The following is a 12,472-nucleotide window of genomic DNA, read 5'->3' on the forward strand; positions in this document are numbered from 1 at the left end:
AATGTGAATACGAATTTGGTTTCTAAGTAATATCTCAATTCCTATCAAATTTCAATCGATCTGCTTTCTGAGGTGAAGAAGAAGAAAGGTTCCTTGTTCAGATCTGAAACCCATGTGGTATGCAACCCTAATTTCTTTCATCTTGGTTTTAATACCAATGACTTGGTATGAAACCTGTGCAATACAAGTGCTTGAAATTAGGGGTGTCAATTTGCAGCTTGAACCGTTAAAACCGAACCGCACCGCCCATTATAGCCCGAACCGGCTTGAACCGAGCCTTAATGGGCCATAATTGGGCTGAAGATTGTAGAGCCCACACCAACCCGAATCCAAACCGCAACCCGTTATAACCCGTTTTATACCGTTTAATATTAAATATTGTTTGAATCATCATATTATCACTAGGTAGTTGGTATAGACTATCAAAAAAATTGAGCATGAATTCAATGATCAAATAGTCATTTTACTACTTGTAAGGAACAATTAAAAGAGTCAAAGTATGAATGTCCAATTGAATGTACCAAGTTGTTTAAATCAAGTAAATATTTATCCAATCCAAAGGTATTTCTTTTGCATATCAAATTAAATACCAACCCAAAAAAAATATGGATTTCATAAAAGGGAAAAAATTTAATGTTCTCACAAAAAAAAAAAAAACCCAATTTCAAGACAATCAATCATAGGGCATAGCACAAGTTGGAATTTAAAAGGGTTTTTGGTTTGAAGATATGTTTTAGGAAGACTATTCGATGGAGTTTGAAGAATGAGCTTACAGTTTCTATGTTACTACTTGCTATCTGGGTTCTTAATTTCTATAAGGTGGGTGGGATTTCTACAACATTGAATGACTTTTCATTTTTTTTTAATAAAAATTGATCAATAGCAATTTTGTTTTTCATAAATTTTGGCTATTGTTACAAGATGCTCATCTATTTCTTTTTTGTTCTTTTTCTTGCATATCATAAATTGTTAATCCAAACCGTTAGTCAACCCGAGTATACATCGTTAGCCCAAACCGTTAGTTGGCCCAAACCCAAACCGCACCAAACCAAAATCGGCCTGAAACCGTTATTTTGCTAATGGGCCGTATTTGGGCTGAGTGCTTTTGAGCCCGAAACCGTTAAGCCCAGCCCGAAACTGCCCCAAACCACACCGTTGACATCCCTACTTGAAATGAATACAAATGGATAATTTGTTGTTTGAAATCGAGATAGTTGATGGTGTTCTACCCTATTAATTCGCGAGAGGCGGTGGTGGCCTACTAGAGGAGGTGGAAGTTGGATCATCACCCCGTCAGGGGAGCACGGCTTTACCACCACAAATTCTATTGGACCCACAGGTAAAAAATAAAAATTTATAAAAATCCCCTCACCCAACTCCTTGGTCCCTTGTATTTATGGTGGTAAAGCCATTGGAGAGCACAGAGTGCTACCCCTGACGGGTAGCTGATCCGGGCTTGGGAGGTGCTCTCGTGGATTCCAACAGTTTTGGGCGGTTTGTGATTAGAATCATGTAATGTTAAAACTTAATATAATCTAAATAACCCTGGTAAAAGTGAACAAGAATATTAAAAAGATGAGCCACAACTCACAAGTAATATTTAGCACTTCAAAATGTATATTCAGTTTCACCCCACTTAAAGAAGCCGCCAACAAAAAATTCCTAAAGATTCAAAATGTTTTCATTTTTTATCTAGTATTCTTTGTCTACCTAGGAGATTAGGGGTGTTAATTTATAACCTGAGCTATTAAGCCTAAATTGAAATAGCCAGTTATAATCCAGTCCAAATTGAATTTTAATAGGTTATGTTTGGACTGAGGGGCCATTAGTCTATTAATTCTGCTAAAATATAATTTTGGAGAAATATTAGTAAAATCATACTACAAGTCTTAGTTTTCTAATCAAGTTTAGTTTTTGAGAGTTTTCTATTCATTAGTATCTACATGTTTTAACATCCATAAGTTCAATTTTGAACTTCAATTCTCTAATATATTTCAAGTTTAACTTAAACAGAATGCCATCGATGTTTCTTTTGCTTCAAATGCTTTCTTTTTTTACTCAAAATTTATTGTTGAGAATGAATAGCTAGCAATATTTTGTAATGGTTTCAAAACCGTCCCAATTCTAATCCCAACCATTAACCAACCCGAATCGAAACTGCACCAATCCAAAATCATTATTTTGCAAATGAGCTGTATTGAGCCAAAACCGTTTAGCCCCAACCAAACCTGCCCCAAACCACAACATTGACACCTTTATAGGAAACACAACATTGACACCCTTAGGAGACAAACAGTTGAATCTTTCTCATCTGGTAGCCTGAATCTTTCTTATCTGGTAGCCACGAATTAACCTCCAACACATCCCAATGTGTCAAGAGTGCAAGCACGCCAGAGTCCCAAGGACTCGAAAAGAACATCAAATTTGAATCTGGCATCCAAGCAATTGAGTTCATCACGCATATGAAAGACTTCAATTCAGCCTTTTGAAAGAGGTTGAGTAACCCACAAAGATCTTCAGAGAAGAAATTGAAACCATAAAATCTTCTAAAGAGAAGACCAATTCATTCCTTTTTGTTAATGAAAAAACCTGCTTTCTGCTGAAAAAAAACAACACATTCAGTCCACAGAAATTATGCATTTTCATCAAATTATTGTGTGATCCACAACCCTAGCTTGACAGCTCCAGCTAGTCAGGTAACCTTTGCATAAGTTTCCTCCCAGGCTGATTTCCATCCCTCCTTTCACATTGCATGATCAAGTCCACCTATTTACATGTGCTATTGTACTCTTTAGCAAAAACTACAAGATCTTGGCGGTTCATACGGCAGAGCGACATAAAAATCTGTCTGGGTTAAGGTAGAGGAGCAGATATTCGATTGTACACCACAAGCAACATCAAAGGACTTCTGCAACCAGATCCACAACCTGCTCGTCATTCATCTGTCACCAAAGTTCCAGCATGTTAGTCAGAGAAAATATTCCTCATAAGACACGAAAGTGTTAATTTCAATACTTTCAACGGCAAAGCTTTGTAACTGTAACTCCCGGATCCTGTAACCGAAGTTACCAAAATTATTGGCTGAATGATGCAATAAATAATGTTGGCGTCAACATAGACAAGCAGAAGAAATTGATAAAAATGCAGGGCAGAGGACTGGTGAGATCCATCTAGGTTTCATACTGAGGTGTACTCTGACAGGAAGTCCTTGGGTCCATTGTTTCATTACTCTTATTGATGGCCCCATTGTTGATTCAATCTGCCACCAATTAGGCAATTACTAACCTGAAATTTGTCAAAACAACAATCTTATGTAAAGTAGCCAAGTTGGTCCCTATTGTTGCCTTCCATGTTCGACATACCCTTCTATGTGTAGGGCTATGTCCTGGGCACTGCCTAAACTAAAAGTTCAATATTCTCAAAAATGTGAACCAAGGGAGATGTGGATCCCAGTGTCATATCTGACCCTGCAGTCTCTTATCTAGCAGATGAACTGAATGATCCGCAAAATCATCAAGGGGATAATATAGTGTAGACTATTTATTCAGAGACCTCTGTTGTCCACCTGGACAATATTTTCCCCTACTGTACTGAATAACATGCCCCATAATAGTGGCCTGAAATTAAGCTTAAGATTTTGGGAAATGTTCAGTACCCTTTACATGCATATGAAACATGATGAAGCAAATAAACTTCCTGACGTCCATCTACCTTGACTCACTGCCACTGAAAAGGAGAAAAACAATGCTAAGTAAAAGTATGTAATCAAGTTCAAAGCACAGCATGACAAAGACACTACTTCCAAGCACCTGGAATGTGTTGGAGATGGAGCAACACAAGCAGGGTTCCTCTCAGCTGGAAAGCTGAACTGGTACGCATGAGATTCTACAAAATTGCTTCTCACTGATCGGTACATTTCTGATCCACCAGATGGGTTTGCAAATCCCTTTCCTGTTGTTTTCAAGTTAACTCCACGAGTTTCATCAGTAGTACCAGCACCTGACTAATAGAAGTTGAAGAATTTTTGTGTCAAGAAATAACCAAACGGCATGCTGGAATCCAGCAGGTAGGGTTTCATGGTCAACCAAAAGGCATAGAAAGGCAATGACAGGTATCAGGGAAGTATACAAGTTAACACATGCCAAGTTGAAATGAAACTAGATTATCTTAACAGTTCACCATCCCATTCCCAAATTGTTGCGCAGATGTGGGGAAAATGCACCAAGAAAGCCCTAAAACAAGTTGGTTAGACCAACCAACCATTCAGGTTTCTTGTGGCAAAGAAATGACGAGGAAAGCACTGGTAGGCAGGTGACTATGGTTGACCCTGTCAATTCTTACCACATGTACGGCTATGCCATAGGTAAAACATATTTACTATCTACCAGACCAATGAAGATCTTTGACCTTAGCCAGCATAAAGTGTGGCATATCTAACATCCAGAGAAAGTGTAAATAATTCATTTCATTCATACATTAGATAAATCCTTGACATGTACGACGATGATTGTGATGTCATCCGTTCTGTTTTCATGTTCTAACCATAGCCTGTATGATTCTCCAGCAATGGCAGTACATGCATCTCTTGGATCTGAGTACCTCCCCACCTATATACAAAGTTTAGTTGTATTGTAAGGAAACATGAAGGTAATCACAAGAAAACATCCAGAAAATTTCCATCATCACTAGCTAAAAGGAACAATGTCAGCCCATCATTGCACAAAGTCATTCAGGTTTTTTAATAAAGGATACATAAATGAAAATAAAATCATATCTTGAAATCCTGAACCCCTATGAAAGAGGGCAAACAGTTTTGCACTGGACACCAGCTTGGTTTCTTCAAAATTTAATGACAAAAGCTGATCCAACTAACAAGAAAAAGGAAGGGGGTGAGTTCTGATTTTCCCACGCTCAGAACCACAGGCCATTCTGGTTCTCCCAACTATGGTTCTAAATCTTGGTTCTGTGAGAAACCAATACGTGATAAGCAGTGACTTTAAAAAATCCCTTGATTTCAACAGGATGCAATACTGATTTGGTAAGTTTCCAAGTTTTGAAGCTTATGCTCATCGAAACTTGAGGGTAAGCTGGCTTGAAACCAGGATAAATAATATTTATGCCAAAGTAATTTAAATAAATGTTTTTTTATATATACTCTGTCATATTATTCATAAATGAGCTGATACATCCCTATTTGAATCCAATAATAAACAATCAAAAAGCAGTTTTAAATTAGAAAAGATGTCAATCCCTAGTCCAAGCTACAACAACAACACAAGCCCTATGCCAACCAAATGGGGTCGGCTACATGGATCCTTGCCTTCCAATCAAATCTAGTAAAGGCCATTTTAGATACAAGGCCTAAGCCATGCATATCTTTTCTCACCACTACCACTAAGGTTATCTTAGGTCTACCTCTAGCTCTTTTAGTTCCTTCAATCTAGATTAAATCACTCCTCCATATGAGGGCATTTACAGGCTAATAATGATCATAGCTCTGCCAGCTTAAACGACTTTCTTGTAGCTTATCATTTATTAGAATTATCACCAAATCAGCTCTAATATGATCATTCATTACTTTATCCTTCCTAATTTTACCACTCATTCATCTCATAATCTTCAATTCCGCTACATTGAGTTTATTATATGATGTTTCTTAATAGCCCAACACTCTACACCATACAACATAGCTGATTGTATGACGGTCCTATAAAATTTTCTTTTGAGTTTAAAAGAATGCATCGATGTGTTGATTACGCAAATCTCTGGATTGACCTCTCCACTTCATCCATCCTATTTTAATACTCTGAGAAACATCATCCTCTATATAAAAAATTACTCTTTTTTCTCTTTTCTTCTTTTTTTTTTTTTTTTTTTTTTTGGAGGGGGGGTGGTTTGTTGAAGGTTCTTGCAAAAAGCAACTTCCTCAGAGCCAAGGCTCAAGTTAGCCTGCAGACATTCCCATGTTTCAGCTGAAATATAGTAAAAAACAATAAAATCTCGATTGCTGACTGGTCGAAACCCTAGTTTTAGAACCTTCTCCAACTTGGCCAAACATGAGAGAGGAGAATAAATGCTTAAGAGAAAAAAAAATCATGTTTGTAATCATAACTTAAATGCATGTGGTTTCTCCAAAGATTTAGGTCAATGATTGATATAGAATTGTCTGCTCTTGACAATTCTGCACAATAATGCTTTTACAAAAAATTTATAGCCTACACTGACTTGGGAGAAGAAAAAAATTTGGATTTACTTCTTCTATCAAAAGATTCATTGAAAGGAAAAAAAACAAAAGGGAAATCATCTCTTTACTCTTCTTCAGGGGTCTTATTAATTGTTAACAATCATTAAGTAGGTAATAGCTTTAAAGTCTCTTTCACTTACTAAAATCTTTACTTTAATCCATTGGGATTTCACATACAGGCTCAGCAATTCCAAATCCCCTGACTGCCAAGAGTTCTTTAAAATTGAGTGGAAACATGTTGTGGGTCTATGCATGGAAATTAGTTTTCGGCCCCAAATTCTCTCTTGTAAGCTTTGATAGGAACACTAGAGGCAAAACCAATTTGGGTTTATTCTTCCATAAATTTGCTTATTTGCGATCAAGCCTAATTAAATAATTAAATATTGCACTTCCATTGAATTGTCTGATTGGAAAACCTACATTTGCAAAAACTGGTGAAATTAATATGAATTGAATTTCAATTGACGGGGTTTTTTTTTTTTTTTTTTTTATTTTTTTATATCAAAGGGAATTTCAAGATAACACCAACACAGCAACATAGTCTGATTCGGTTATAAATCTGATTGGTCCAGAAAAATGTGTTTAGCACTTAGTTCAGAAAAACCTTCTCCAACTCCTCGGCCTAGAACCTTGTTAGACCCCATAGCCCAAAACCCCCCTAGCTCCCCTTGGTTTGGTTCAAAGGCCATATCCCCCATCAGTCCCTTATCCTTTGGAGAGCCCTAAACCTTGCCCTTCCCACACAATCTTTCCTCTCTAGCCGCCACATCCTGTTAACCAAAAATGTATCATCTATTGGTCTGACTTGGAAACCCTTGAGCACCTTTTCTTTTCTTGCCCTTTCTCCAGATCTATATGGGGAAAAGCATTTTCCTCTATATGACCCCGTTCGAGACACTCATTCGGATTTGGGCGAGATTGGTCTTGGATTTTGATAAACTTTTTAGGCTCTTCCATTTGTGACCGGATCGGTAAGCTAGTGTTTTGTGCTCTAGTCCACCACCTTTGGTGGGAGCATAATATTAGGAGATGGACTTCCAAATCCCGCTTTGTAGACAAGATTTGGAATGCCGTCTATTTTGAGGTTTCTTCCAGGCTGGTAGCGATTCTCCACCCCCTGTCGATAATACCCCAAGGAATAGGCTCATTGTTGTCTCCTGGGGCCTTAGTTCTTCTTTTCGGTCTTCTGCTTAAAGACCTTGTATTTGTTCCTTTCTTTAATATATTTCTTTATTCATCCCCAAAAAAAAAAAAAAAGATTTAGTACCATTTGACTGTAAAGGTATATCTCACTTAGTAGGACTGGTGGTCCTATGTCCTACAGTCCCACCCAACATCAGTGAGCTAACGGTGAAGTTTGGTGGTGGTGTTTCAACTGGGTTAAACCAATTGTACAGAAGAAGCAAGCAATGTTTTCCCACCGAAAATACATTGTGCCACCTCACAGGTTCACTTGGAAAGGAAACCTCATTTCATAAGATTTTGGGAGCTGTAAGGTGTTGATCAAGATAGGGTGTCCTTGGGGATCAAGGTGTGTCTGGATTTTACTTTCCTTCATTGTTTCCTTATTAGTCTATAACTAGGATTCCCTCTGAGTAAGAGTACTTCTTAAGACTGTTAATTGTTAGACAAGAATTAAAACAAAGAGAGGAGGAACAAGACAGACAATTCACAACAATCCGAGTATATCATGGATTCTAGAATTCTCTCCATAGTTTCTCCCTCGATCTTTCACTAGCAGTTAGTGGTTCCAGATTCTGGATTTGTTACAGAGTTGTCTTCAGCCCTTTCCTGGCTGAACCTTATGCCAAACTATAGAAAATTGGGAGGTAAAGTAAAGGATTTTAAAAAAAAAAATGAAGCAGAAAAACTCTCTAATGTTAACAGTAGCATATCTTCATCTGAGATTATTTAAGGAAATAGGAAGAAATATTCATCCAGGAAACTCAAACTAAAATGAATTTCCCAGACACCAGACATGTGGATCCTATTGACCATCAACTAGAAAGGGGGGGGGGGGGGAATATTAGGCAATGAACAGCCAGAAAGGAAAGAAGTCCATCTTGTAAAAGACAGCAATGCACAATGACAAAATTGAGACCATGGTCTATACGTCTTTTTTGGTAATGAAAGAAAGTATAGCAAGTAACATCCAAGAATAAGGTCAGAGATCCTCCGTAATAATGCTATGGGTTGTAAGACTTGTAAAGATAGGGTTCTCTTCCAAATAAAGGGCTCATCTAGTCTACCTACACTCAAAATTACAAGAGACCCTCTGTAACGGCCACATATGGATTTCCCTCATTCACACCAGCTCATGGCACACCATGTTTTTGACATCTATCAACCTTCGTCTCCCCCAACCCCCCCCCCCAACCAAAAAAAAAAATAATACTAACCATAAATAAATGAGCAGAATAAAAAAGTTGCTGTCTTTAACCACATGGAAAAAATTAAAAAGGAAACAGTCTACATTATACTAGTAATAGTTTAGCTGACATCAACCTTCATGTCTCAGATATAATTCAAGACGAGAAACCCTTGCCAGTCTGTCACTTCAGCTAATTCACCTCTAAGTTGATTTACAAAAGTAATCCATCTCAATGTTCATGAAGACTATCTACTTAACAATAAGAAAACATTCTTCCAAAGAAAAACAAATATATGGAAGGATAGGACGAAAGACTGGGTGTTGTTAATGCTGAAAGCAATCCAACAATGCTCACTGGGATTAGTTCACACGAAATACAGCAGCCACACTAATACCAACTAGTAGACCCACATGATCAATAAATTCCTATAAAATGAATTTCTAATGATTCGTTTTCACCCTAACTCTGTATTGTTTAATAGAATTCATAGTTAAGACTGACTTTTCCCTACTACAGAAGATTTTCCTATGCATTTGCCTTCATGAACTCCCATCTCCATGTTGCTAACTTGGTGATGCTGAAGGTTAGTTATAAGAAACTAGTTCTTCAATTCCAATCCAATTCATTGAAGTTGGTGAATTTCTTCTCTGATTGTATAGAGATTGAAAAGTAGGAAGCACAAATAATTAATGGATAAACGAAAACTGGAACTCAAATGTAGAGGGGGGGGGGGGAAATGTAACTTTAATGTAAAACGTCTACTTTCTCCTGCTCTTTTCACCCATTGAAATTTGAGGAAGAAAAATCATGAAGACGTTGAATACAGAAAAGGATAAGAATATACTAAATTTAGTTTCACAATGGAAAACTCAGAAGCAATTCTATGGACATAGCATTCACGAAATGAAGTAAAAGAAAGACAAATCCTCTACTGGCATCATGAAGTAACCAAGTAGCTTACCATATTGACAACTGCCTGGCTAGAGAGAAACTCAAAGACCCCATCGCTAGCAATTACGAAGAACAAATGATTGGATGTAAGCTGAACAATTGAAACCTCAGGAACAGCAATCACACCAATCTTCTCAGCTGTACTATCACCAACACTCCTTGAAAATGCAGTGCCAGGATACATTCCATTCTGTACCCAGAGCCTTGGAGGATCATTACCAGCACTCTCTTCATCTCCCCAGTTCTGAATATCAGGATCCTTATAACCCTCCACCTGATCAACAGTCAAAACCCTCGCCCCACAAAGCTTCACCCTCTCGTATTCATCCTTTCTGAATGGAGTCTGGTCACGAGAGAGGTCCTCTGCAACAACCCGATTTCCACTTTTAACAGCAATCACAGCCCTTGAATCACCTACATTAGCGACATAAAGGGTATCCCCACAAACAAGAACAGTGATCGCAGTGGTACCACTCATTGAATCATCTATCTCACTACCGTGAAGTTCGGAGTTAGTAGCTAGAAATGCGGAATTATATGCCTTTACTGGATCTTCCATTAACGCAGGATCCTCAGAGAGAACCTCTATCAACCTATCCTTGACAAAATTAGCACACTGGGTGCCAAACTGGCCATGCCCATCGAAAACCCCAAAGAAATGAAGATTTGGGTTACCTTGAACTTGGGTTTTGATGCAGAAACAATCTTGGTTTTCTTTCTCAGGGGAATCTGGGTAGTACCCTCGTTGTGTGAAGGCTGAAAACTCTAAATGGAAGTTGTGGGAAGGCACAGGAGCGAACTCCAATGACCTCTCAGTGAGTGTGTTTCGATGATTCCCAAATACATGTAAGTGGTTGCTATTTCGCGTTCCAGAATCTCGAAAATCTCGGATATCCCCATCAGATGAAGATGAGGTACGGCCACAGCACTTTCCATGGACACAACCCATTTTTCAAAAAGACGAAGAATATCCCAAGAGAGAAATTTTCCAACAACTAGCACTAAACCTAGTAATGCTGAGAGCTCTAAAACCTCCTTCCCTCAAAAGGGTATATCGCGTTCAAACTTTACTGAAAGTTCTTTTTCTTCTTAAGAAATAACCCATATCCTTGAAGCAAACTTGGTTTAGCCCTAAAGAAGGAAAACTGAAACGCAGGAGATAAATCTTGGTTAGAGAAGTTTTCTGTGAATATTCAACAGAAAATTTCCATCTGAAAGAGAAGTGCTAAAAGGAATACCAATGAACCCTAAAGAAGAGAGAATCAAAAAAAGGCTTTCACTAATCCAGTGATAAGTTTTTCGCAGAGAGGACGTGTTAAAGCGTTGAAAGATTCGAACTTTTCTGCACAGGGTCACGACCAGAGAGCAGAATTTGGTGCAAATCCAAGAAAACAACAGAAACCTAAAAAGCGTAACATCACTTATAGAAAGGGATGGATGGTGACGAAATGGGGGTTTCTTTCAAGGGTAGACTCTGTTTGAGACTTTGGGTAGATGAAAATTTGGCAGTGGAGCGTGGGACACTACAGATAAAGACCCATCTTCCAAGAAACAACACAAGATTTGTAAACCTTTCAGAATCGTTTGGTCTGTTTCACTCATCCTTTTGTGGGTCTGCTTTGCCAGATGAACACTGAAAATTGGGTTTTCTTCAATCTTTCATATTTTATTATCTAACCTGAAACATCAACCCCTCTCATCTCATTCCTTCCCAAGACATGTCATGTCCTTGTTGGTCAGTCTTCAGGTTTCAGGTAAATCTTCTTGTCACCACACATGTTGTCGAATGCATCGTAACCAAGATCTTATTAGTCTTGGGAAGAAACGAGAAAAAGAAAAGAAAAAAAGGTCGGAGGACGGCAGAGTCGATTTTTTTAATGAAAATCAACAATTTCCTTCAACATTTTTTTGTTCATTCAACCTTTGTCTTTATCTCCCATCTTGCCTTTTACATTTTTTTAATATTTCAAAATGAGATTAAAGTTCAAAAAACAAAAGTGGGAACTGGTGAAAAGGAGCCCCAAAGATTTCAAGATTTCAATAAATCCTTTTGAACTATTAAAAAGTTTTTTTTTCTGCCAAAAGATAGATAAATCAAAGACAAATAATGAAACAATAAAAATATGTAAATGAAGAACAAGATCTCAAAGAGAAAAGAGGGAGGGAGGAACAAAAAATTCATGGGAGACTGGGAGAGGATAGAAGAGAGAAGACAAGGGAGTAATTGAGGGAGAAAATATAGATTTGAATTCTATTAACTAAAAATTAAGAAAATAGTTAATTTCTATAAATTATGTGAGAAACAATCTAACAATTATAATTAAATTGAATAACACCAATGGTTGAATTCAAATTGTCTTACTTAATATATTAATAACAGCTGTTACCACCTTTCCATAAAAAAATGTATCATATTGTGACATTTTCAAAATTCAACGTGTCATGATTCAAGAATTATACGAAAGATATCCGTGTGTGCGATAGCAAACAAATAGGAATTTTACTGATAATGGATGTGTGCACAAGCAATAGCTTCTGATATTACTATATCATAAAGCCATGGAATGGCCTTTGGTTAATTTATAACATTCACCAATGACAATGTTTTCTTAGCCAAGATGTATGCTTCTATGTTTGATATTCTTTGCAGAAAAAATAAACTCAATGTTTTCCAAACTAATTACCAAAGAATAAAAAATATATTCAACACGTGGAGTAAAAAAATTAATGTCTTTAACTAGATCAACCACTTTCAAGGAGATTTTCCTTTTTCTAGGTATAAGATCAGTAACTTCCCTGCAATTTGGGTTACCAAAAATAAAAAACTTTACTTCAATTTGATTACACAATCAATCATGGAACACATACATCCTTTCCTATCTGAATAGCCTTTCTAATCGTTGAC

General features: G+C 37.3%; 1 protein-coding gene across 2 annotated transcripts; it reads right to left on the bottom strand.

The window, feature by feature from the left end:
* Positions 1-1,968: 1,968 nt before the first annotated feature.
* LOC149019154 (Protein phosphatase 2C family protein) lies at positions 1,969-11,426 on the bottom strand. Of its 2 annotated transcripts, XM_089153213.1 has the most exons (5): positions 9,578-11,426; positions 4,476-4,607; positions 3,810-4,003; positions 3,656-3,726; positions 1,969-2,942 (listed from the first exon to the last, which is right to left on the bottom strand). In XM_089153213.1, the coding sequence occupies exons 1-4, from the start codon at positions 10,514-10,516 to the stop codon at positions 3,708-3,710; spliced, it is 1,284 nt and encodes a 427-aa protein (XP_089009339.1). In that variant the 5' UTR covers positions 10,517-11,426; the 3' UTR covers positions 1,969-2,942; positions 3,656-3,707. The 2 variants fall into 2 exon arrangements, with proteins under 2 accessions (XP_089009339.1, XP_089009340.1); XM_089153214.1 differs by lacking the exons at positions 1,969-2,942; positions 3,656-3,726; positions 3,810-4,003 and having other exon boundaries at positions 4,470-4,607.
* Positions 11,427-12,472: the final 1,046 nt, after the last annotated feature.

This window comes from Hakea prostrata, chromosome 4 (genome assembly GCF_041222555.1).
Source record: "Hakea prostrata isolate BN-2017 chromosome 4, UWA_Hpros_2, whole genome shotgun sequence".
NCBI classification, from domain to species: Eukaryota; Viridiplantae; Streptophyta; class Magnoliopsida; order Proteales; family Proteaceae; genus Hakea; species Hakea prostrata.

What these genes read in the sequence shown, in the direction of transcription:
- LOC149019154 (XM_089153213.1), bottom strand. Translation starts at nt 10,516, where the DNA reads ATGGGTTGTGTCCATGGAAAGTGCTGTGGCCGTACCTCATCTTCATCT. An exon ending in GCCAGGCAGTTGTCAATATG is followed by an intron (nt 4,608 to 9,577) that starts GTAAGCTACTTG and finishes CTTTGTATATAG; the next exon opens with GTGGGGAGGTACTCAGATCC. An exon ending in ATGTCAAGGATTTATCTAAT is followed by an intron (nt 4,004 to 4,475) that starts GTATGAATGAAA and finishes AACTTCTATTAG; the next exon opens with TCAGGTGCTGGTACTACTGA.